This window comes from Heloderma suspectum, chromosome 5 (assembly GCF_057233095.1).
Source record: "Heloderma suspectum isolate Gila_16-S chromosome 5, 16-S_ref, whole genome shotgun sequence".
NCBI lineage: Eukaryota > Metazoa > Chordata > Lepidosauria > Squamata > Helodermatidae > Heloderma > Heloderma suspectum.
Window position 1 is genome coordinate 173,705,688 of NC_139462.1, and position 27,161 is coordinate 173,732,848.

At 41.3% G+C, this 27,161-nt stretch overlaps 1 protein-coding gene across 1 annotated transcript; it reads right to left on the reverse strand.

Annotated features, from left to right (window-relative positions):
• Window positions 1-30: 30 nt before the first annotated feature.
• RAB5A (RAB5A, member RAS oncogene family) lies at window positions 31-24,388 on the reverse strand. Its single transcript, XM_084858365.1, has 6 exons — window positions 24,192-24,388; window positions 16,881-17,132; window positions 10,573-10,724; window positions 7,463-7,585; window positions 5,195-5,288; window positions 31-1,560 (listed from the first exon to the last, which is right to left on the reverse strand). The coding sequence occupies exons 2-6, from the start codon at window positions 17,041-17,043 to the stop codon at window positions 1,445-1,447; spliced, it is 648 nt and encodes a 215-aa protein (XP_084714491.1). The 5' UTR covers window positions 17,044-17,132; window positions 24,192-24,388; the 3' UTR covers window positions 31-1,444.
• Window positions 24,389-27,161: the final 2,773 nt, after the last annotated feature.

A 27,161-nucleotide genomic window follows, 5' to 3' on the forward strand; every position in this document is an offset into this window, starting at 1 on the left:
AGATAGTCCTTGTGAAGGAAAACTAGAGCTGCGGTCAATCCATTTTATGATAAAATAAATTGTGCCACAATACACAAAGATGTGAATACTTTGTCAAAAAGACTGAATACAATGATTTCCATTTTTTATACCACTTTATTCAAACCTGAGCACCTCAATATAAAACTAAACACTGGTGAACTGTCATTTTCCTTGCTAAGCCCAAATTACTGCAAATTTACAATCTGCACATGTAAGTTTCTGCTAGCAGTTCAACATTTAAATAGATTAAATCATCTTTTCTGACACTTGGTAGATTTCATATAATGAAAATAACTAAAGAATTAGTGCAATATACTGGACAGATCAAAATAAAATGGACTTTGGAAAACAAAGTTGCAGAATTCATTACAGACAGACAGTAGTACTTATGTTACAGGTACAGGAGCATCATTTATTACTGTTCTAGCCATGAGGGAAGAACTTAATCCCCTTGAGATCTGGGGAAAAGAAATGTTAGCTCTTTAAAGTAACTGTACATATTGTATACTTTTAAGCAACTCTTAAATAGTACAGAGTATTAAACAGATGTAGACTACAATGCAGTACCCTATTTACAGTACATTAATATCCCAATTTAAAATCAAGTTGAATGTACATAATTGTTAGTGCACTGACAAATTTTATCCTTAAGGGAAAGAATTATGTTATGGCCAACGATGATTAAAAACAAAACCAGATGCCTAGTTTTTGTTGGACAGGTCTCGGTTTATGAAGGAGATGTTGTTGCATTAGAATTAATTGGTTGTTACATTGTATAAGCAAAAAAAATTGAATTAAACTTGATTTTATTTTACTTTAAACTGGGCTGACAAATTTACATATAGTGTAACAACTAAAAACCAATTGTTCTGCAAGCACAGATCAATAAAATTGTTAATGTTGCACATATTTCAGTTAAATTATGAAAATGTGGAATGTATATTTAAATGGTAGATACCCACATAAACAACATTTTGCATAAATACTGTGTAAATAAGCTTACTGGATCTTCAGAAGGTATGTTATAGTTAGTTTTTTCCATACCACGAATGGATAATCCCAATTCTGTTCATTACACTTTAACAGTAACCAATATTCAAAGCTTGAGGAACTAATTGGTTAGCTGCAGATCCATGGAGTCGTTCAATCTCTATCCCTAATGACATGTGATAGTTTATAAATCTTTCAACTGAAATGTCTATCCAGCTTCCCTTCCCCCCTCTTTTGCTGAAACTTAACAGCCAGTGATACATGCATGTTATTAAAAATTAGGACAAAATCATTCTGTATTAGAAACAACTATTTCATAAGTCTCTTCGATTTTGGAAGCTGTATTGGGCCAGGTTAAACACTCCAAATTCCATTGTTATTAACAAATTAGGAAGCAATAGAATATTCAAGACAGTTTAAAGCAGCTGAAGGTTTAGTTGCTACAGCATTGACTCTTAGTTGGTTGTGTTGGTTCAGTAAGGTCTACTCCTCTTCCTCTAACAGAGTTGGCCCCTATATTTTGTTGTTCATTCTTCGGCAACTTTTTAGCTACAAGAAATTATTGTAAAAAATTAGCTTTACATATTTGTGTAAGGATTTCCTATGCATATAACAGATGTGACAAAAAATATACTTTTATACATATATACACCCCTATTTCCTTTATTCTTCTGGTCAATCTTCCAGCTCCTTAACCTCTTAGCCCTACAATTTGTAGGATTAAAAGGTCAAATCACATGGTCCATTTTGTCTCCAAACGATGCTCCTGGAGAATTCCTTGTATCAACTGGCTATGCAGGCAGTTGGCCTACAGGTGTTTTCCACATGGATCTCTTCAGAAGGCACTAATGGCCAGTGCTTACAGAACAAACACAATGTAACAGGTCTGGTGCAGTGGTCAGAGCACTGAAGTAGGGCCAGGAAAATCACCAATCAGCCAAGAAGTTGATGAGGTGAGCTTCGAACAATCGCCTCCAGTCTGACCTACTTTACAGGGTTGGTTGAGGATAGAATGGATGCCGGGGGGGGGGGGGGGCATGTAAACTGCCCTGAGCTTGTTAGAAGAATAGCAAGATAAAAATGTAATCAAATGCAATTAATAAATAAATAGGCCATCATGAGAAAAATGTATGATTTATGTTTGGCTTAAAGCCTGTTCAAATGAAAATAAGAGTGCCATCCAATAGATAGTATTTCATCAGTTTTTCCATTCCATGCTTTTCTTTTGGCCTTCAGCCTAGGCTGTGCTATTGGCTCCTGTTTTCTTCCCTAAATTCTAGGGCAAGGAGATGAGACTGCAAAAGCCATATTCCATGTACACAGTGCAAGCTGCAAAGAACAATTATGTTATGGGGCTCTATTTTATCCTCCATGCTGTTTAACATCTACTTGAAACTGCTGGAGGAGGTTATCCAAAGGTGTGGGCTGAGGTGCCATCAATATGCGGATGACACCCAGCTCTACTTTTCTTTTTCATCAAACCCAGATGAGGCAGTGGCTGTTCTGCAACAGTGTCTGGGCACAGTATGGACTGGATGAGGGCCAATAAACTGAAACTCAATCCAGACATGACGGAGGTACTGTTAGTGGGTGGTTCGTCTGCCCAGCTAGGTGATATTCCCCCTGTTCTGGAGGGGGTTGCACTCCCCCTAAAGGATCAGGTTCGTAGTTTGGGGGTGCTCTTCAACTCAGAACTGTCACTTGAGGTACAGGTAAACTCAGTGGCATGGAGCACTTTTTATCAGCTTAGGCTGGTATACCAACTACATCCTTATCCTGACAGAGATAGCCTAGCTACGGTTATCCATGCTCTGATAACTTCTTGTCTGGATTACTGCAATGAGTTATACGTGGGGCTGCCTTTGAAAACGGTCCGGAAACTTCAGCTGGTCCAAAATAGGGCAGCAAGATTGTTAACAGGGACTGGCCAACAAGCTCATATTACGCCAGTACTTTTCCAGCTCCACTGGCTGCCAGTCCATTTCCGGGCCCAATTCAAAGTGCTGGTATTAACATTCAAAGCCCTTAATGGCTTGGGGCCAGGTTATCTGAAGGATCGCCTCCTCCCATATGTGCCTGCCTGGACCTTAAGATCGTCCTCAGCAACCCTCCCCCATGAGCCCCTGCCAAAGGACATGAGGTGGGTGGCTACTAGGAGGAGGGCCTTTTCTGCTGTGGCACCCCAGCTGTGGAATAAAATCCCTAGTGAGATTTGCCTGGCACCTACACTGTATTCCTTCCGGCTCCAGGTGAAGACCTTTTTATTTTCCCAGGCATTTTAGCTTTCTAGACCTTTAGCTTTGTTGTTTTAAATCTGTATTTTAAATCTCTGCATTGCTGCTAGGTTTTACACTGGTTTTATTCTGGCTGTATTGTTATATTGTGGTTTTAATGTTTTTATATTTTATATTGTTTTACTGTGTGCTTTTTGGTTTTAATTGTTGTGAACTGCCAAGAGAGCTTTGGCTTATCAGGCAGTATAGAAATGAAATAAATAAAGTAAATAAATAAATAAATAAATAAATAAGTAAGTAAAATAAATAAGAACTGCCCAGCATTGAAGACCACTGCTCCTATGCCTGGCTTTCAACCAGAAGCCAGACAGTAGTAAGGAAGAGCAGCAGAGGCAAGCAGATTGTAGCAGTGTTTCATTTTAAAAGAAAACACTTCGATGCAATGCTTTGTGTCAACTAAGTCCTGCCTACTTAAAGGAATCAGAGAAAATGAAGACAGAATAAAATGGAATCAGAATGTATCTGTGCTTGTATTTTACTAGTTCCAACTGATAAAAGGAAAATATTGTTCTCTTAGCTTACCTAATGTGTGGACCTTATCACATGTCTTCAATTCAATTTTATATCAAACTGGTGAGCTAACACAGTCCCAAATAAAGGAACGCTGTGACTACCACTAAAGGTAGGCTTGTATCAAAATGGGTTGGATCCAGGCTGGATCCAGGCTTAGTCTGAAATTAATGATGCTCAAGTTAGTCCCAGTTATTAAATGGGTCTACGAGGAGTATGACCAAGTTTGGCTATAACCCTATATGTGATATTCTATACATGCAACAGATTTTCCTGCCCCACTTATTTAATGCATGTACGAATCACACCCTCCACCTAACAGGAGTTTGTCTCCAACTCCCATCCACTCCAGCCAGTATAGCCAATGGCCAGGGATGATTGTAGTCCAACAACATCCAGAGGGCCACAGGTTGCCCAGCCATACATTACATAGAAAATGTACTCTGATCAGAATCGAAAGGGTTGGAGTGGAAACAAATGAAGTTATATCTTCAAGGTCCCCTTCATATTTGTTAATTTACATTTCAATGTTCTGCATTCCCCTGATACTATTTATACTAGTTCATCAATTTGTACATACCTGGATGTTATAATTAGTGATGTGGGTTTTTCCGGAAAATGTTGAATTGGAAAAGCTTCTGGAAAATTTTCCTACACAAATTGAGTTTATTTGCATATGGTAATTTGCATCAGAAAATTTTCCAGTGCCCTAGAGAATGTTTAGCCTGTTTATTTTACTTGTATTTAGTAAAGCTTAAAAAATTATTTTATCCCAATATACAAGTATTTCACCAGAAATATTTGAGGGGAAAAAGCACACAATGTGATTTAAAAGTTATATTGTTTAGCAACTTTTATTGGAATACTTGTAAAAAATTTAAAGACAACAGAATGTACTTTCCTTACATTATTTAAATTTAGGGGGGGGAAAGGTAATGAAAACTGTTGACACACTAATAAATTTTAGCAACCCAAATAACTTGACTTGTCATCTACAACTCTGAAACTGCCATGCTTGCCTAAGATTATATCTGCGATTAGTATCCATTCATGGTTAACTAATGAACTTAGGAAATGGAAATATTTCCACAGAAAAATAAAGCACTGGAAAAAAATATACAAAAATGCCCCATATCACTGGTTACAATATTGCTCACCATTGTTAGCCCTCTTTTGTTTTTTTACAGAAACACAAACAAAATTTATGATTCTGATTGGCAAAAAGCTTACCGGCCCAACAGAAAACAAGGCTCAGAAGCAATTTGTTCATTCACCACTGCATTCAGATGCGTTTGGTAAATGCTATGAAGTTCCACGCTCCTGAATGTGCTACATACAAGCCTATTTTAAAACGCATCTTCTATTAAAGGTACACTTACCAATTGCCATGAATATTTCATTTACATTCATTGATGTTTTAGCTGATGTCTCCATGAACAATAAACTGTTGTCATCTGCATAAGACTGTGCTTCCTGTAAGTCAAGCATAACAATTTATTTTGCTTCATGTTGTTGTGGATTACATACCAATGTATTACTGCAAGTTGAGGTACCAGAGCTTTGTTTTATTTTAGCATGCCTAGTGTAATGAGTTCTGTTCCCTGCACCACCACCACCAAAATTAGAAATCACAAATGTAAAGTTCTAGTGTAGTAAAAAGGACTACTGGATAAGAAAGCATGTGGCAATTGTGGGAACTTAAAAAACTGAGGTCAGCAAGTGATCTTTCCTCAGGAAAGCTCAACATCTTAATGCTGAAATCTCAAAGTATAGGATTTTGCAAGGTCGTTCAATCTCAACTATTCAGAAAGCTTAAACAGGAGCAGAAAATAAGATTCTCATTAGTGTAAAGCAGCCTTCCCCAACATGGTGCCTTCTAGGTAATTTGGACTTCAACTCCCAACAGCCCTAGCTAGCATGACCAATGGTCAGGAATGCTGGGAGTTGTAGTCCAAATTATGTGGAGGCCACCAGGTTGAGAAAGGCTTGTGTAAAGCATGATGTATTACAAGTCTCCTCGCACTACTATTTGTTTTTTATTAAAGAAGACATGTCCTGACCAGAGCAATGTAAGGCGCAATCCTATCCATATTTAGATAGGAAAAGTCTTACAGCTCCCAGCATTCCCCAGCCAGCCATGCTTATTTTATTTTACATGCTGGTTGAAGAATGCTGGGAGTTGCAGGACTTTTTTCTGGCTACACATGCATAGAATTGTGCCCTTAGGAAGACATGGGCACTATCACAGCACTGCCTGTATGGAGTTTATTTTAGAGTTATGGTTTTGGGGCTCAGAATACATGTCTAAAATTCATGCACTCTAAGTGGGTCTTCACTGAAATACAATGTGAGAGAAAACTGCTTATGCTAAAGAACACGGGACTGGTTGTTCTTCAGAACAATGATGCTGAAGAACCACCATGATTATCTTTAGCTCCAAAGACAACATGCAGCCTTTAAATCATAGGTTTGGATAAAAGTTCAGAAATGAAGCTGAAGACCAGAAATAACAGTCTCTGAAGAGGCAAGTCAAAAGTCAAAGTAACTGTTCGCTAAACATTTGACAGCAGTGAAGGTTCGTATTTTAAGGGGTCTAATTTTAGAAAAAAAATATTGTAAAGTGAACAATAACCTGGCTACCAGCAACAATTTGTCATTTGCTAATTTTAAGAAAATTTACAAGTTATTGATGTTGAATATTTGTGTATATTAGTGTACTATTCAATATCTCAATCTATTGTTGATGCATCCCTCAGTAATAAGTTGCCCATCCTTGCTTTAAGTCAGTTAACAGAAAATTTAATATAAATCCCAGCAGCAGAACTGAAAGAGGGCTGAGCACCCCTGGAAGCACTTTGTGCACACGGAGATGTCCCTGATTTTTATTTCTAATTGCACCTCCTCCTGCTGCATCTGATGCTGTTTTTGATGGTTCTCCAATAGCAGGAATGGCTTTCTGGTGTGTGTACATGTGTATTCACAAGGTGTTACAATGTAAGGAACCCTAACAATGGCCTGGTTGGTCCTACTCTTGTTATCACTACTGAATTTATTACATCTATATCCACATGTAAGGAAGCATATGTGGGTTTTCCATCTATTTCATCCTGGTAGATGGTGTGAGGCTGAGACTGGCCCAAGGTCACTTGGTGTGCTTCATCAGTAGGTGGGGTCTTGCTGGCCAAATTCAACATTCTACCCATTAAAACACTCTGACCTGGTTTGCACAACCACCGAAGATTAAACAAGCCATGGTGGCTTGTTTAATCCTCGGCATATGAGGGGTACAATTTTGCCTAATTACCTGCTTGGGCGCAGCTTATCGTGTCGCCTGAACCTGGACGACATGGCTTGTTGGAGGAGGAAACAACCCATAACTATGCTGCTCAAAAGGGTGGGCTAACTGGTCATTCTACTTTAACCCTCAAAATAGCCTATTTTCTAACCACTTCCATTCCTAGGTTTTATTTATTTATTTTTTTTGTAGGGGGGAGGTGTACAAAGCAAATACGCAAAACATGAGCCATAAAATAAAGATCAGTTGCGCCAGAACATACAGCAATAGCAAGGCAAAGGGAGGATTACATTTCTGGATAATATTCCAGGAAAGCTAGAATGTCAGATCCAATAAAAGAGCACAAACTTACCTGAAAATCTACAGCCCTTTTGTTAGCTAGATCAGCTTTATTTCCTGCTAAAGCTATTACAATGTTAGGACTTGCTTGCCTCTGGAGTTCTTTTACCCAGTTTTTTGCTCTCACAAAGGATTCCTGTCAATCAGTTAAAAAGAAAATAAATCGTACTTATTCGTTTTCAATTATATTGGTTTAAATACCTTAACCAGACTTTATAAAGAGTATGGTTGGGCACTCATTGTCCAAAACTATATTCTAACACCAATTCTTCTCCCTCCCTTTTATTACACAAAATCTTAAATTCACAAACTGAATTGTAAATTTATTTGGAACAGATCCCTTTTCACATCAATGGAAGTTTGCTTTGGATTGCAAATGAATATTTAGACTTGAGTCTTCATCATGCAATCTTGTGTATCACTTGGTTTAAAAGTGTGGTAAGGCAATAACCTGGTTCGCACATAATAGTGGCAAATCATGGGTTAATTAGCAGGTTTTAAAAGAATTCACACAGTTCTGCATAAGACTCTACCTGCATTATGAAAACGTCTGAAAGGCAGAAAATACAGCTGAAATAAATTTGGTTCAAGAAAAACAAAAAGGATTTCGCCACAACTTTAATTTGGAATATAAAAACAGGTATATAAAGACTTTTGCCCTCTTGATGACAATTCACTAGTACCTCAATAATTATACAAAACTGAAAAGTGTGGCCACATTCATCTAATTCATACATTTACAAGCAGCTGGCAGTGAAATAGGAAATGGACAAGTGATGTGACTATCGCTCTGTTTGAATGTAATCATGAACTACGGTTTTTAAGATTACAGGAAAGCATCTGGGTTTCCCTTCGTCCTCTCCTGTGCTCTTTGCTAAAAAATGCTAACATCTTTGGCCCGTTTGCACATAAAGGCAGCAAATCATAGGTTAATTCATCCACAATTTGCTGTGGCATGTACTGCAGCCTTTTTTGAACTACTATTGTAGGTTAACTGTGGGTTGTTTAACCCACAATTAATCTATAGTGTCCAGGTTCAGATGTCAAGTAGCAACCCCTGATCATATATTCAATATGAATATTCAAAATAGCCATGCAATGTGCCCAGCACACTCAACACTAATTGTGGTAATTTTCACTGATACCCCCCGTCCCCAAGTGATACCTCCCATGCTGTTCAGTAGCTTTTTGGATTCCAGTCCAAGTCACTTCTAAGAGAAACAGGTACCACCCTTTAGCAAATAAAGGTACAGAAAAGATCTAACAATTAAGCAATTTAGATCTTTCATGTTCCAGAATGTTCTAGCAATCACAGAAATCAGGCATGGGCAGCACTTTTACATATTCCCTCCTGGATAATCTGGGAGGCTGCATGTCAGTGATGGGCAGGATTAAAGCCAGCAGTGGTAGGGCCAGAACCAAAACTGGGTGGGTTATCCCTTCTCTCTTTCTACCACCCCGCTTTCTCTCTCTCTTCAGTCTCAAATAGCAGGCTGCCAGGGAAGGGACAGATAGTTCTTGCCAGAGGTCTGAACTAAATAAGATGCAGAAGGCTTTTGAAATTAGGCTAAGGACCACATGAAATTTATGCCCAGCCCTGACATAAATCCTGGGCTATGAAGTCTAATCCCCTGTCAACAGAAAGAACCCACCTCAAAGCTACTCTTGCCAAAGGACTACATATCCTGTCTCCACTGATGGAACATACCCAAGACTGACCAATCTCCCACTGCCATCTCAAGTACTGATTTCACCTGAATTAATCCAAATATTTGTCTTACTTGCACTTAAAGTGCTCCAAGTATTCCACCACACTTCCAAGCAAACCTGCAAACTGTGCGATCATTCTTAGAACTAATTCTTAGAATATTAGTGTTCCTCTAATATTCAAGAACACTGAACCTTTTTGGTTGCAGTTTGAGCCTATTTCATTGTCTTCTCCAAGGCAGACAAAAACTGACTCCTATCCTCAGGGGAACTCTTCATTATCTTAACACTTAGCAAGCTTCTTAAATCTTCACAATCTCTCATTAACCAAGGCCTTTTGCGCATTTACATGTATGACAAAGAAGGACCTGAACTAACAAAGAGAGTGGAAACTTACTAAAAGTACAAACATATCACGATGAAAATTGTGAAATTGTACCAATGCAGTTTGAGCCCCAAGAAAACTTCTGAAAGGAAATATTTTGCACTACAACCTACTAGCAAGTGTATTTGTGTGTTTTTTCCTCAACGTGAACAGTCTTTGTTGCTCAAAACAAATTGGACAATTTCATTGCATTGCAGTATGGAATGGACTCGTGAAGGTTTTTGACTCTCTCCCTCCCCCAGTATACCAGAATGTATTGTAACAGCCCACCCTGGAAATAAAGTGAGCAAAATAATAATAATAATAATAATAATAATAATAATATCAACTACTGTCGCCAAGCTCAAAGGGAACAAATGAGAGATTCAAACAGTTTTCAAAACTGAAAGGCAACAATAATTTGATGGGCTACAGAAGGGGTAGGGACCATGAAGGCCCATAGATTCATTTCCTGCAATCTGCCACATCTTCAAAACCCTTGATTAGACTTATGAAGGTTGGGGGGGAATCATCCATGGTAAAACACATTTGGTTAGTTCACACAACATGACAGCCCATCATGGGTTAATTAACCCCCGAGCAGCTGTGGCACATGCCAGTTGCCATTTTTGAATATGCAATCCCTGATCGGGAGTTTGTTGTGTCATCCGAACTTGGCCATGGAGGGTTATCCAAGAGTTAAACAACCCTACAACAAGCTGACAGTTATGTGAGGGTTGTTTAATCCTCCCAATGGCTGCGTTTGGATGACACAACAACCCCTGATCGGGGGTTAGTTATGCAAAAAGGGTGCCGTGGCTCATCGTCCCACGGTGAGCTGTGTCATATAGTGCAAAGCAGATCTTTAGGTTGCTTGAAAATATGAAAGCTCATTTCTTTGAATAGTTGCATAAAAGCCAAAGAACAGTAAAAATGCTTGCTTCGCTGTAGTGACACACAAAGAAAAATAAAGAATGTACCACATTTCATCATACCTTATCAATGTACATTTAGAACCCAGTCTCCATCTATTATACTCTAACTGTACTTACCTCATTGGTAATATCATAAACAACTATAGCTGCCTGTGCTCCTCTGTAATACATTGGTGCCAAACTGTGGTATCGTTCTTGACCAGCTGTATCCCAAATTTCAAATTTTACTGTTGTGTCATCAAGACATACAGTCTGCGTTAGAAAAGCAGCTAAAGAGAAAAAAGCAACAGGAATAGTGATTCTACATATGCTCTGCCACCATTAGAACATTACTGTCTACCAGGGAATGAATATGTAAAGAACTGAATGAATATAAGCAACAGTTATATTATGAACTGTTCAAAATCAAAAAGCCTACAGTAATTACCACCTTATTATTCCTTTAGAGCATTATAGATCCAATGTTGGATCCAGATTTAGTAAATCAACAGGACTTAAGGTAGTCACGATTGTCTTAAGTCCCATTTAGTTCAATGGATCTATTCAAAGTATGACTAAATTTAGATCCAGCTCATCACTGAAAATAATGAAACAGGAGAAAACCCCAATTCAGAATATTTCAATCCATATTAAAATGTATGGCAAGTACACAAAGACAATATCTCATATAGCAAAGCAGCAGGTAAGGTGTTTGTTCATTTCATCCAGCGTTCGCCAACCTGGTGTGTCGGACTACAACTACCATCATCCCCAACCATCATGGCTGGCACTCATTTGTTTATTCCAAAGGAAAGCTGATTTTTTGTTCTAAGTTCTAACCATGCTTCATATCAGCAATGCTGTGTATCCTGGGTTTCCAAAATTAAATCATCAATTCCAAATACAGCACTTTTCCAGTTTGTAAGTTATTTCTGTGAAATGAGCCAGTCTGAGAAAAGGGTTAATATGCAGTTGGACAATACGGTAAATGTTCACCATAAACTGATCACATTCTATTCCAGATACAAAGAGATAGAACCGAACACAAACAGGCTATAGTTGCTCTATTAATGCAGTATGTTACCCAGAAACGGATGGCTACATTAAATGCAACCAACAAGCCATCATTCTGAGATAGACCATGGGTTCTTGCAACAGAAGAGTCCTTCTGATAGGGTTTATATTCCTTGGGAAGTACTAGTTAGACACAATAACCTCTTAAGTGCTGTTTTATAGTATCTGGGATTCAGAGACCAGCAAACATTCTTCAGAACTTAGTGTACTTACACTTGACATATCATTAGGTAGTAGATCACACGTTATCTTCCATCTATTAATACATTTAGGGCTGTCTGTTAATTAAGGATTTTTAGTTTATGGGTGTTTTATGAATGTCACTTAAGTTTACCTCAGAGTATGTGTCTTTTTGAGATACTGAAGGAAACAAGAGGGAAGTGGTGAGCTTGTAGTTTTACAAAAGCTACCATTCATTTGTAGAAGGAAAAGCTATCATATTTTGTTACCATAAAACAAAGACAGCAAAAAACACTGGCCAATGATTATAATGGGCTCTTACCAGTTAAACAACCAAAGCTACTTAGTAGTCAAATACAGTCAGGGCCAGAAATATTGGAACAAGGATAACTGTTTTGGCAGTTGGCCTCTGTACATCACCACATTGAAGTTGAAAGGAAACACACCCAGATGGGAGCGAAGTCAGGACTTTCAGCTGTAATTCAAGGGGTTGGACAAAAGTGGGGCACTAACCACTGAGGAAGAACAGCCAGTGGCATACACACACACCCGTCGTTAGTGGCTCATAAGTAATGGAACAAACCAACATGATTTCAAACTTAAGGATCGCCTTTAATACCTGGATGAAAATCCTTGGCAGTCAATGAATGCCTGAAGTCTGGAACCCATGGACATGACCAAATGCCGAGTTTCTTCCCTCGAGATGCTTTAAAGCCAGGCCTTTAATGGAGCTGCCTTCAGCTGCTGCTTGTTTGTGGGTCTTTCTGCCTTCAGTAAGTGAAAAGCATGCTCTATTGGGTTGAGATCAGGTGACTGACTTGGCCACTGAGGAACACTCTATTTCTTTGCCCTTGAGAAACTCTTGGATAGCTTTTGCTGTATGTTTTGGGTCATTATCCAACTGCAATATGAAGTGGCGTCCTATCAGTTTGGCAGCATTCGGCTGAATCTGAGCAGAAAGTATGGTCCTACACACTTAACTCATCCTGCTGCTTTTATCAGCTATCAGGTCATCAATAAACACCAGTGACCCGGTTCCATTGGCAGCCATACATGCCCATGTCATAATACTGCCTCCACCTTGTTTAACAGATGATGTGGTATGCTTTGGATCATGAGCTGTTCCTTTCCTTCTCCATACTTTTCTCTTCCCATCATTCTGGCACAAGTTAATCTTGGTTTCATCAGTCCAAATAATCTTATTCCAGAATTGGGCAGGCTTTTTGGGGTGTTTGCTGGCAAAGGCTAATCTGGCCTGTCTGTTCTTGAGCATTACCAGTGGTTTGCACCTTGTTGTGAAGCTTCTGTATTTACATTCATAAAGCCGTCTCTTGACTGTAGATGTTGTCAATGACATGCCTACCTCTGCAAGAGCATTCTTGACCTGGCTAGATATTGTGAAAGGGTTCCTCTTCACCATGAGCAGAATTTTGCAGTCATCCACTTTAGTTGTCTTCCGTGGTCTTCCAGGCCTTCTGCTGTTGCTGAGCTTGCCAGTTAAGTCCTTTTTCAGGATGTTCCAAATTGTTGTGTTGGCCACTCCCACTGTTTTTGCTATCTCTCTGATGGTTTTATTTTTTCCCCTCAGCCTAATGATGGCCTCCTTCACTCACATGGACACCTCTTTGGACATCATGTTGGGAGTTCCAGTGAACAGCTACAAATGCAAATGTAACACTCAGAACCACCTCCAGGCATTTTATCTGCTTGATTGGTCATGGGGCACCCAGGAAACAGGCCACACTTGGCCATGCAGCTGCTTGTCAGCCATTCGTTCCATTACTTATGAGCCACCAATGACGGGTGTGTGTGTATGCCACTGGCTGTCCTTCCTGAATGGTTAGCGCCCCACTTTTGTCACACCCCTTGCATTACAGCTGAAAGTCCTGACTTCGCTCCCATCTGGGTGTGTTACCTTTCAACTTCAATGTGGTGATGTACAGAGGCCAACTGCCAAAACAGTTATCCTTGTTCCAATATTTCTGGCCCTGGCTGTATATGACACAGAGCAACTGGCTCCTGTCCATAAACTGGCATGCTAACTAGTATTCATACAATACATGTGTAGCTTCTAATCCTTGTGATGGCTATGTTAGTACAGGTGCTGTGCAGCATCTACTTAAAGAAGCCAAACAATGACAGTGGCCATGATCTCATACACTCTTGCCACAAGAAATACAAGTCATGGCACATGAGCTCAGTGTGGAACTAGAAGGGAGCAAATTCTTTTGTAGTACACTGCAGCTACAGCACAATCACCTACTCATTCAGCACACAAACTCCCTTGTTAGGCAGTCTCCTACTTTATCAACCAGATGTGTAAAGGGATTTTAATAACTGACAACTTTCAGCAACTTCAATGCTCTCTATACACAAGCCCATTCCTAGCCATATTGCAGACTGATTCCAAATATGGTAGCTGCCACTGCTCCTCTATGCCCTGTGCTGGAGTGTGCAGGGCTCTTTTCTTACCAGTTACAAAGGATTTAAGAGGTTTGTGTCACACTGCTATGCAGTAGCCACCATTCACCAGGGAACATCATCACTTTGCATCTGCATTGGAGGTAACTGTATATATGTGGCCCTGCTTGCCTCCTAGTTGTCAGTCACCAGAAGATCTCCCCTTCCACTTCAGTCACCATCAAAGCCAAAAGAAATCTTGATCTTTACCAATGATTATGGAGAATGGTAAGGCTGCAACACTAACTGCATAGTGGCCTCCAACAACCAGAACAAACATGAACAGATAAGTTTATATTGGTCTCTGGAGGTTACTACAAAGCTGCAGCATTGAGTCCGTGGCTGGTAAGAATCAAAAGCACTTCCTTTGCGACTGATGGCAGCCAGCATGATTTAAGAGGTGGCAAGTTTTGGATACTTAAATTGTGATCATAGGCCTTTCCAGAAGGCACTATCAGCATTATCATTAATGTCTGGAGACGGTGAGTGGCTGGATGGGGAGGAATAAGCTGAAGCTGAACCATAACAAGACCGAGGTACTTTTGGTGGGAGACAAGAGGAGGCTAGGGGATGTTGACCTGGTGTTGAATGGGGTACGGTTACCCTTGAAAGACCAGGTCTGCAGCCTGGGGGTCATTTTGGACTCCCAGCTGTCCATGGAGGCTCAGGTGTCAGCTGTGAGCTGGACAGCGCTGCATCAACTCTATCTGATATGGTGGCTGCGCCCCTTCCTTCCCGACCATCTGCTCCCATCGGTAGTACATGCCCTGGTCTCCTCTCGTTTAGACTACTGTAATGCGCCCTATGTGGGGTTACCCTTGAAGACGGTTCGGAAACTGCAGCTGGTACAGAACGCGGCGGCTCGCCTGATTAAAGGCATCCACCGGCGAGATCACATCACTCCAGTGCTGAAGGAGTTGCACTGGTTACCAGTTGTTTTCTGGGCCAAATTCAAGGTGTTGGTTTTGACCTTTAAAACCTTATATGGTTCCGGCCCAGCCTATCTTAAGGAGTGCCTCCAGCAGCACCAGACAGGCCGCTTAACAAGATCAGCCTCGGATGGCCTTCTCTCTGTCCCATCAGCCAGGACAGCTAGACTGGTGGGGACGAGGGAGGGCACCTTTTCTGTGGCGGCCCCCACTCTGTGGAACTCCCTCCCTAGGGAACTCCGTCATGCCCCCTCTTTAATGAGCTTCCATCGTGCATTAAAAACGTGGTTGTTCAGGCAGGCATTTGGGGTGGGTTAGGGTATTTTAGAAAATGTCTTTATGGTAGAATTTTGTTGTTTTAAACTGTTTTATTGTATGTTGTGCATCGCCCAGAGTGGCTGGGTGACCAGCCAGATGGGCGATTAATAAATTTAATAATAATAATAATAATAATAATAATAATAACAACAACAATAATAAATTATCTCCTTCCAACAGGTTGAGTATTTTTAGTATGTCAGAACTGGTGGAAGCTCATAGATGAAACAATGGGGGAAAGGAAGTTTGTGACAGCATTACTGCAAGATTAAGTATGCAACTATTTGGAAGTGTAGATGAGGCCTCAAAGGCTCAAATAAATGTAATCAAGTAGCTGTGGCCAGCATACAACGGAAGTTAGAGGCTGGCAAATAAAGATGTCACTAGTTAATTAACTCAGAAGTGTAGCTCATTGGTAACGAGTTAGGAAAAGCGTGAAAATCAGAAGAGCATTGCTCAGATGATGTAAGATATGATTCACACAGTCCAAGATGCATTATACACATTGACACAGAAAGAGAACTATATTGCTTTTATCCCAAATGAAGCAAGTATCTGCATCGAGGTCAGCTTGCTGAAGTAGATTTCCAAAGCTCAAAAAGTGCCTATCAATAGACTCCAGCATTCAAATTCAATGTCTATTTAAGCATTTATTTCAAGTTTATAACAACTAAGACATAAGTGAAAAAGTCAGGCTATTCTCCATCCAGTGAAGGAAGCTAATTTGATTCATTAGATAGAGGGTAACCATGTAGTAACATTTGTAAATTCTGTTGAAGGGAACAGATAAGCAAGGACTTTCTTCTCCAATACAATCTCAGCTTTCTGTAAATTAACCAAAGGCAGTACTTTGAACAGTATGCAATACAAATTTACTGTTTACAGTAAATAGATAGGCTGATACTGTTTGATAGAGATCCAGCTTTTGATCTTGAAAGGAAAGGTTCCTCCTGTGCAAGCACCGGGTCATTACTGACCCCTAGAGGGACGCCTGCTTACGCTGGCATTTTCATGGCAGACTATAGTGGGGTGGTTTGCCATTGTCTTCCCCAGTCGTGACTACCTTTCCCCCAGCATGCTGGGTACTCATTTTACCGACCCCGGAAGGATGGAGTTAATCAGGTATAATGAGAGACAGTGATAACTATAAGATGCAGATGGCAATAAATGCAAATGTCCGTAGTAAATTGTACTGCATCCCCCCACATATACCATCATCCTTGATTTCCAAACAACTCCATGCACCCTCTTACAGCATAAGCTTAATTAAAATTTGTCATATGCCTTTTTGTAAACAATACTTAAGCAATCTCACAATAAATTAAAATACTCACACATAGTATTAACAAAAAATATTATGGAACAAATTTAAACAATACACCCAATAAAATTGGTACTTGTGACTGACAGGGTTGACTTTACTGGTTTGTTACATTACTGATAAAATTATAAAGCACTATAACAACATATATAACATTTTCTCACCTCCAATTGTACTCTCCTGAAACTCATGAAACTGGCCTTTTACAAAACGAAGCACCAGACTTGATTTGCCAACTGCAGATTCTCCCAGAAGAACTAACTTGAACTGACATATTTTATTCCCAGCATTGGGCCCATTAGGTCTAGTTGCTCCTCGGTTGGCCATGTCCAAACTAGAAAGGAGTCCCTTATCTCAGATTCTTAAAAAGATGATTCCAGGGTGCAAACTTCAATGTGCCTTCACCTCAAAGCAACCTGTTTCACAAAACAATATTCAGATATTAGAGACAGGATCTTATGCACAGATATACTAGATATTAAAAACATCACAATTATTATTAGTCTAGGCTTTTAAAAGCCAAATCTATCTCCATGCTCAGGGTACACATTTTACACAGTTTTATTATACAAGTACACATCTGTATCATATTGTATTGATATTTAACTGAACAGTTGTTTCTAAAGTGATTAAGTATTTAGAGAACCAAGGCTCAATTTTCATAGCAAGGTGCTGAACTGGAAACCTTCAGCAAAAATCCAAAGAACAGTTTGGAGGCACTCAGAGCCATCCAAATTTGGAGCCATCCAAATTAATGTTATTACTTCTGTCTTCATTGCAATGTCACGAACTGAAGGCTAAATTTGAGCATTTCTCAGAAAATAACTGAAGTATTTTCCCCCCAAATTCAGACAGAATGTTAGCTCAATCACGCTAGAAGTTGTACACTTTGTTGTAGATGTAACCAAGGTTCAATAGTCCTGTGCATGAATTGACATCCTCATAACTGAGGAAGCTTTTGTGACCCAGTGAATTATTTAATTCATATTCAAGTGGTCTGTTAGGCCAGGTGTGCAGAACCCCTTTCAGCCTAAGGGCTGAATTCCATTTTGGAGAAGCTCTCAAGGGCCACACTCCAGTGGTGGATGGAAGCGAAGCCAAAAGGGGTGAGGCCGAAAAACAAAAATGTTAGCATGTTTTACTTTAAGGGTGTTACTGCCCATAACTAAGGAGTGAGGCCAAAAAAACAAAAATGTCAGCATGTTTTACTTTAAGGTGTTACTGCCCAGAACTAAACTTCAGGAGAGGCATTTCAGCCTTTCAGAATGGCGAAAAACTGCACAAAAGCCAGAAACCACCAATCAGCAGTCCAGGGGAAAGAGTGGGGCTAAGACAAAAGGGCTAAGCCCTCTGGGAACCCCTGGAGGGCTGGATTTGACCAGTGTGCCTGAGGTACTGTAACCCCTGTTTTAGGCACATTAATGCAAACCTTGAATGCCTCTGGATAGCTGTGATGACTCTTGGTAGGGGGGCACTCCACAGGCTCTCTTCTACCATTGAGACTAGCACACATGCATTAGCTAAAGAATTTCCCAGTAACTGAGAGTGAACTTATATGCATTATATACTAATAAGGAGATAAAGGATCTGGGACTTTGATTTTTTCTGAGTCCTAATAAATCCATCAGCTCCCTCAGAGGGAGCTAGAAAGCAATGCACTTGCAGAAGACCAATAATTTTTAGGGTGGGACTGGGAGATTATGGATGGCCTGCTAACCCTGCTCCCAATCCCAAATGTAGAGCTCAGGCTGAGGTACTACACAGCAGCATGTCAGGACTCTTTCCAAGTTGTCTCAATAAAGGTGGTCTGCATATGGACTTCTGCCACAAGCCTACTTTATCCTCCAATCTTGGTGTGAGGAGGCTGTGTACAGCAACTTCTGGGTCTTTCTGTCCTCACAGAGCGCTCTGTTGGTAGAGACATTTAGGGAACAGAGTTGGGCAAACAGAGGGTCAGTAAGTCTCCTTCCCTTTACCACATCCCTTCCACATTACTGTCGGTCTTCAGTTGTTCTATTACAATAACTCTCCTGAATTTTACCTGACTTCTATAACAACTACTATACACACTCACTGGGCCAGTTCACATGATCAAACAAGCCACCATTGTTTAAATAAGCCACAGTGGTTTTTGGTAATCCCAGAACATGCTGGGTGCCTTCCCTAATTACCTGCCTGGGCAAGGCTCATTGTGTCATCCGAATCTGGGCAGCATGGCTTCCGTATTCCCTGCAACAAACCATGGACTATTTGAGGGTTGTTTCCCCTCACACAAGCCATGGGATTCAAAGTGCTTCCACAAGGAGAGGTGTGCGTGGTGCATTGTGTGGAGTTGCCAGTTATCCCTTCCAGTGAAAGTTCTTTACATTTCATGGAGTGTCAACCTAACATCTGAGGGTGGCTTTTCAAGAAGTATGCAGGCCTGCCAATGAAGGGGAGAGAATGAAAAGCATCACTGTGATGTTTTTTGGTTCCTGGCCCTTTGGCTCCTGGCCCTTGATTTTAAAGAATTGGCATAATGAGAACGTGTATGTTTACAGATTTTAGTAAGATTACAGATTCATCTTTAAGAATGTGCAAACACTGGGCAGTAATGTACATATTCTCAGAAAAAAGAGAGTCAGGTTCCGACAGTCAGATTCTGATTGTTAAACTCAACTTTGCCACCTTTAAAAGTCTGCATTTTAAATGCACTCTAAAATTGCTGGTAAGTAGACAAAACACTTTACAGAATCAATACAGCATGAATACTAATCTAAGGACCACAGCAGATACTAGATGTGATATTTGCATAGTAATCCTTCATAGCAGGTGTGATTAATCCCTGTATTCCAATATAGATCAAAATTGCCATCTAGAGCATCTGGGGATTCTGGACGCCTAATGAGACCACCCCCTGCAAAGTCCCTTCATTTTATATCTAATCCATATTCCCAGTTCAATCCCTTATTTTACACTAGCCATCTGGTCTAACTGGCCAGCTCTTTTGTTATGGAAGTCAAAACCCATTAGGAAGGTGGAACCATCTTTCTCAATAACCAGATCAGCTATCGTGACCACTTATATGAGACTGATATTATTTTATAATTGGTCTAAACTACATTTTGCCTGAGGAAGGAGATTCACTTTCACTGGTATCAGATTCCAATGAATATGTGGGGTATCACCCCACTCCCTTGTCTCCTTTGGAACCATGCAAATCAAGTGATCAAGGATACTCTGCAATGAGACTAATGATCTCTCAAAATACCTTTTATGTAAGGAACTGTGCACATGCTCTGTAGTCCCCCAATCCAAGTTACTGTTTACCCTATTTTTCACTGGAGGTATGGTGTGTGCTGGACCCTGGACTGGGCATTCCCGCTCCCAACCCACCCCAATTTGGCTGCTTTTAAAAAACATAGTCACATTTAATGTAATGTGTAGTATGGTCCCAAGGCTGCAATACTAAATGCACTTACCACAGAGGAAGCCCCAATGAACACAGTGGGACTTAGTCCTGAGTAACCACATATTCTGCACTGCAAATCCAGTTTAGCTGCTTAGGAGTGAGGCCATTTACTAAGAACTTCCTCAGAATATTTCACTGGATCAGCAGCCACTTCACATCCTGTTCTGCATTAATCAGTTCTTACTCAGCCCAGCACCACCTTTCTACATCCTGGGCAAAATGAAATTGATACACACTGCAAGCATGGGTGTAAAAAGACTCTGGTCGATTCTCCGCTTATTGTAATGGCTACTTGAAAAACCTGGCTTCAAATCCACACTCAGCCATGAAATTACATGGGTGAGTTGTGAAGATATATGTAAGGAGAATGACAACCATGTATACCAAAGCTTGCCAGACAGTAGATCTGGATCTACTGGTAGGTATTTGGGTGATCTGCTCTAGGATTTCTGACTTTCAATTGTTTAACAATAGCAACAAAATTACTCCGCACTGCCTTCCCCTACTGAAACAAAGAAAGCTTGGGGCAATCAGGAGTAGATTTTTGTGTGGAAGGACCGTAAGCTCTGTTCAATTTTGTTCTCAAAAACAAAGTCCCAGACAAAGAGCTCTTTAATTCTAAGTATATCTATTTTGCACCAGGCTATGGTTGGCGGATCATGAGGCTCTAATAAAAAAAATGTAGTACATCCTGTAATCTAGAAGTATGCCACTTGTGATCCTAAGTTCTTTGTTGGAACATGGAACAAAAAAATAATAAATAATGCTTCCATAAACTTGAGGACTGACTACAATTGAGAGTTCTACAGGTTACTACCCTTAGGGTACAATCTCATGCACGTTTAGACAAAGAAGTCCAAGAACTTCCAGCATTCCTGAGCCAGCCATAGCAGCCCCTTTCTTGATGCGAATAAGTAGCTGAGAGTAAATTTCTCCATGGCTCATCGCTTGTACAAGCCCCCGTTGTATATTCCCCTTTTCAATTTCAAACATGATAAAGAGCTTGCATTCTAAATCTCTTAAATATTGTAAAACTAAGACAATGGGGGAAGGCAATCTTAATTTAACCTAAAGCATCTACGTAACAAGTCAGAACACAGAATAGCATTCCCAGTGAGTGGAAGTCTGTCCCATGCTTAAACAAAGCTCTGGCCTGCACATATTCTGGAGGCACTATAAAAGCTTCACATTTAACCAAGCTGCTTATTTTTTAGTGTATTTTAAAATGCAATATTTTAACTATTTAGGGACAGCAATCCTATGGTCCTGGGACAGTGTTCCAGAGACCACAGGATTCTTCGGAGTTGTGTCTCCCCCGCCCCCGAAGCCATAGACACTGCTATAACCTTGGAAGGGGGACTCTGGCATCTAATTTCTCCTCCTGCCCCCTCGCATTTGCCACAAAGAACCATGTTGGCTGCTTCTCAAGGTTGCAAATGCGGCCTCGGAGGGAAGGAAAAGAGGCATTCCTGTGGGCAGAGAGGAGAGGCCAGGATTTGAGAAATCCTACAGCCTCTCCAGCACCAGTCCCGCTCCTGCCAGCGTGCTCAAAGGCTCCTGTAGAGAAAATAACTAAACAGTGATGAGAGAGAGGAGAGAGAGGGGAAAATCACCTCCATTCTCCTCCTGCACTGTCAGCAGCAGCTTGGCAGGGCATTGAATACATGGAAGCCTCCAAGTTCAGAGGCTTCTGTCTCACAAGGGCTTAACCCATAGGATTACGTGCCCTAAACATTTTACAGTGTCTTAATATTTGTTTCCATAATATTACTACCCCACTGTGGATATGATATAAACCACAATCAGGTACAAAGAATCATGCAACTAGTTCTGTGAACTGAACAGGACCTTAGACCAGCTCCTCATGTTACATGGCAAATGGGGAGGTTGCCATATAGCATGATCAGCTGTACTGAGAAAAAGTCAGATTCTGGTGGGCTAGCCCTTTTCATAAGTCTAAGCTTTGGATCCTATCCCATTTACTTTTATTTATTAAAATTAAAATGAGATGTTTGAAAATTAACACCAGTCGCTTACAGGAAAAGTCCTTAAAACACCTCTCGTTAAGATTCCTTTATGTTCCTTACATCTGTACGAGTAGCCCCAAAATGTTATTTATTTGTGGAGATAAAAAAAGGAAAAGAAAAGCACTAAACAAGTGTATCTGTAATTGATATATTGCTCTAAGCTTAATTAGACGGCCATTCTGTTGGCAAAAAGGGTTAATTTCATACCAATATGTTTATTCCTAAATTGGCTTCACTTTATTCATTGGAATATACTTCCAAGTTTGTTATGGGACTGCAGCTTTCATTCAGAAGCATGTCTGTGCCCAACAGAACTGCAGCCCTAGTCTAACAGGAACAGCACCCCAACCATGTCAGCCCTAAACATATTTATCTGGTAAAGCCATCGATTTCAAATTGAGTTCCTAACAGCCCAATGCTTTACCTATGTTTACTCAGAAGTACTTCAATGAAATGGAGTCTTATGAATGCATAAGACTGCTACCTAAAGGTGTCTGTGAGTGTATCTTTTGTTACTTACTTGATATAGGGAATAGTACAACAGTGTGACATGAAGTTGTAATTTGGCCATTTCTGTGTTTATATAAATTCCAATCCATTTTTACAACATTTTAACTCACAATTACTACACTGTGCTATTTGCAATACTTACAAAATTAGTTTGAACAGCAAAATATTGTCTGCCCAACAAATAAATTATCACACAATCAACTGAGTAATTTAAATAGATGTATAATGGGCAACCTACTGACTGTTCAAATATACACTACTTTAGTAATAGGATCCTTCATGAACAGGACCAAATTAACAGATTAACCTGAAAGTACTCCAAACTTTTAAAAGGTGAGAATTCCCATTTAAGTTATTTTAAATGGTACTAAAGTTTACAAATACACTCCTGAACAAGATTACATGTTTATCATTCAGTTAAGAGAAACTGAAAGAGCGGACGACAAATGTTAACCTTCAAGTGCATAGCAACTTTCCTCTAATTCAGTCAATAAGTGATGAGTAACTAGCTGCACGAATGAAATAGTAAGCAATTTGGAACAGAAATGAGTGTGATTGCTATTTTGGCTTGATTCAATTGTTCTGGGTACTACATTTGGTAAACACAAGGATATACATTTAAAAAATAAAAGAGCCAACCTAATACCCAATACAGCCTAACTATAAATCACATATATCTAGATCTACCTTAGGAGGAGTGAAAACATCAGGCTCGTAATGTATTACAAAGGCTTGTAATGAAGTGATAGTATCTTGAAGTTGTCAATGGTGGACTATTGGAAGTTTTATTTTTAAAATAAAATAACCACTCCTTATTTACTTAAAATGATCTTCACATTACTTCTGTAAGACAGAGCAGAAAGCCAGAAACACGCATTCTGATATAAGGTTAGCGAGCTACGGTCTGGCCCTATCTTCACCTCCACACCTTTCCATCCCACCCAGCTTGCCTTTGTTTCCCCCAGTGCAAGCGTAGGAGGCCTGAAGGGGAAAGGAAGACCACCTCCCCTCCTGCTCCCGCCCCCCGTCCTCTTGACCTCCATGCTTGACGAAATAAAAGTCACATTACAGGAGAGCCAAGGAAAGAGGCCCGTCGTAACCTTTTTCCTCTCGCCCTCCCGCGCTTCGTTCCCTGCTGGATGACGCGGCCTCCCTGCATCCCCAAAGCCAGCCTTTCAGCCGCTCCACAAACCCTCGCCTCTACCCATCTCTCCCTTCCAACCGACTCGCCCAGCGGCCCCACCTCGATCGTTGACAGGGGAATAAGAGGAAGTGGGAGAAATGGGGGCGCCATTTTGAGGGTGGAAAGGAATCCGGCTCTCCTAAGAACCACCGCGCCCTCCCCGCCCCCCGGCCCATCTCGAGACGCGGCGGGCGCCGCGAGAGAAAGAGGAGGGAGCTCGCGGCGCGCGCGCGCGCCTGCCCGTTGCGCTGAGGCCCCGGCCCGTTCCCCTCCCCCATCCACTGCGGCCCCGACGCCTCGTTACCTGGCTCTGACGGGAAGCCGCGGCCTCCTCGCCACTTCCGTCCCCCCCGCGAGCGTGTGAGCGGAAGAGCGAAGGCCGGCGAGCGTCTGCTCCGGCCGGCTGAGGGACTGGGGTTCGACCGTGTCTCACAGCGGGGGGGCGGGGAGGAAGGCGGCCTCCGACTTCCGTCTTTTCCTCCTCCCTCCTCCTCCCGGACCAAAACACAGAAACGCAATTTCCGGCGCCGCTGCCTCTTGCCACGTCACCGCGCCCGCCCGGAGATTACTTCCGCTTTACGCTGGCACGTGGCTGCTAGGCCGTTGTTGCCAAAGCCCTGAGCCAAGGGCGTTCTTCACGAGGCGCCCGCTTCGCGCCAGGGATTATGGGAGGCAGAACGGCGGCATGGAGAACCCGGTTCCAGCCTCGGCGGCTGTTCGCGCAGCCCACGTGACCGAGGCTGGGGCCGCTCTCCCAACTCAGGCCGTTCCTCTTCCTCCCCGATTGGCGCTGCAGAGCCAGCCCCTTCTTAAAGGGCCCGCCTGCATGCCCGACGTTAAGCCGCCCCTGTCCGTGTGAACTAAGGAGCGTACGCTGGTTTTTGAAACTGAGGAAACGTGCCACCTCTGCCTTCAGTTCTGGGTATCGTGGCTTTCGTTTGCAAAGCGTAAGAAGCAAGCACATCAAAAGTGGATAGTCCCACCCAGCGAACTGGGTGTACATTTGGCTCTTGGGCTGCCAGTTCGCCCAAGCATCAACAACCAAAACGGGTCGGGTTGGTACAATTAGACCAGCCTTCCCCAACCTAGCGCCGTCTAGGGCCCGCTGTGGGATGCTGGGAGTTGTAGTTGAACACATCTGGGGGCCATCTACATGGCACTGATTTCAACCTGTGCAGCATTGCAGCTGCAAATTAGCTTTGCTGCAGTACATGTGCAATTTACTGCGGACATCTCCAACAGGAAAATCCACTGTGCCCTGCATAGTCATTGAAGCGAAGTAAACTGCGGCAGTCACACTGCTTTTTTTTTTTTTTTACCATTATATTTAAATGCACAGCTGTGCATGCATGTGAGGGTGGGGGTGCAACACTTTGGGGTTTAGTGGCCATTTTATATTTTAGGGGTTCTTTTGTGTCTGCCCATTCCTCGTTAGGTAAAATGTGGGTGGTCTACCCTTTCATTACCATGCCAATTGTTCAGCAGTTCTCCAACCCGAGACTCTTGTGATGGTTCGCACATGCCAAGGTGTGTGCCCATGAGAGATACGTGCCTACCCATCATTCCAAAATGGTGGCTAGAGTGAAGTTGATCCTGGACCTTCTGCTCCCCCAACACTCCCCCCGACCCGGCCCTTGGTCACTGACTCCAAAGCAGCCATTGCGAAGATACGAAGCTGTGAAGGTGTGGTTGAAATGAGCACACTTCTCTGTTCCTCTGTAACTGCACAGCCGTGAAGGAACGGGGAGGAGGGAAGGGGCGTCACAGTGACACAAGCACTAGGCATGCCTACCACACGCCCACCACAAAATGCAAAGTCAGTTCGGGGAAGGGACAGCTCACAACCACGGGAAACCACAGCAAAACACCTCTTTGGAAATCCGCATTTCCCAGGTGAAACCCATGGTTTGGCTGCAAAGTGGTGACAAAGAGGTCCATATGCCCCGAAGGACCTCGAATTACAGCAGCCCCAGAGTAAATGGCTCATGTAGATGAGGCCCTGGAGGGGACCAGGTTGGGGAAGGCTGATTTAGACAATAAATAGTATAAGCATGCATAAATGTACAGTGCACCTTTTTCTCTCTACGTTTTCTAGGTATCTAGATTTTTCTAAAAAATAAATAATGGAAGAATTAAAAACCTGGCACTCATGTGCAAATTTAAATCTATGTTGGTACAAACAAATCATACTTAGAGTGGGTCTACTAAGCCTGGATCCAAACCAATACAGTGGGTTTTGTTTTATATTTTGTTATAGTTTTAGCAAGCAGCATTTTTTTTTAAGAAACCTTACATAAGACAACTGGCCAATACCAAATGTATAAATGATTATCCAGCTCAGTAAAACAACAGCTACTTAAAAGAAAAAAATACAGATAGTTTACAATATATGGTACATATAGTTAAGGGAGTCACAGATAAAATGTGATTTGATATTTGTCCTTTAGAGTGGATTGAAATACAGTATTGAGAAAAGGTGGTGTTCCTCAAGGCTAGAGACTAAAAGTGCAACTGAAGATCCTGCTCATACATGTAACTCCCTCCCAGATCAGTTGAAAGACAAGTTCTATCCTGTTTACATGAGTAGAAAAACTTTGCTCCATTGAGATGGAAATGATGTAGTTTCTTGTTAGTTTCCAGGTCATACCAGGACACCTGCTAAACATACTGCAAAACTCCATTCCTAACTGGAAGAATATAGTTTTCCTTGTCACATTCCCAGCTAAATTCAAGATTACCGAAAATATCAAACTGCTTTAGAAGCAGCATACAGTGACATATAACTTCATTATGGTATTTACGTACTTATTTGTGTTGCTCCTAAACTGTGGAATGCTATCCCTCAAGAACTACAATCTGTCTGCACTCTCTTTGCTTTTAGAAAGGGTGTGAAGACACATTTTTAATCTAGCCTTTTAAATTATGTAGTTGTTTTAATATTCTAATCTTTTACTGCTTTTATTGTTTTAAGGTTGTATTGGTTTAAATTGCTGTACACCACCTTGATGGCTTTTTTAGCAAGAAAAGCAGTATATCAATGTAAATAATAAAATACAGTTTATGATAGGCATTTTTATACTAGCCTTCAGTCATATTCCCAGGTGGTTTACAAGAAAAAAAACCAAACAACAAAAATGTAAATAACTCCCCCCCCCAAAAAAAAACACCTCCACCCGACACAATAAACTAAAAGGCAAGAAAACCTGACTCAGCTCTGCCCACCTGGGTACTCAGTAGGGATGTACAAAAGTCACTTACCGTTTCGCGGATCTGC

Coding starts and splice junctions, on each gene's coding strand:
- RAB5A (XM_084858365.1), bottom strand. CDS start 17,043: ATGGCCAACCGAGGAGCAACTAGACCTAATGGGCCCAATGCTGGGAAT. Junction 10,725..16,880: donor TCAGGAGAGTACAATTGGAG/GTGAGAAAATGT, acceptor TTTTCTCTTTAG/CTGCTTTTCTAACGCAGACT. Junction 5,289..7,462: donor AAAGGGCTGTAGATTTTCAG/GTAAGTTTGTGC, acceptor CTTGACTTACAG/GAAGCACAGTCTTATGCAGA.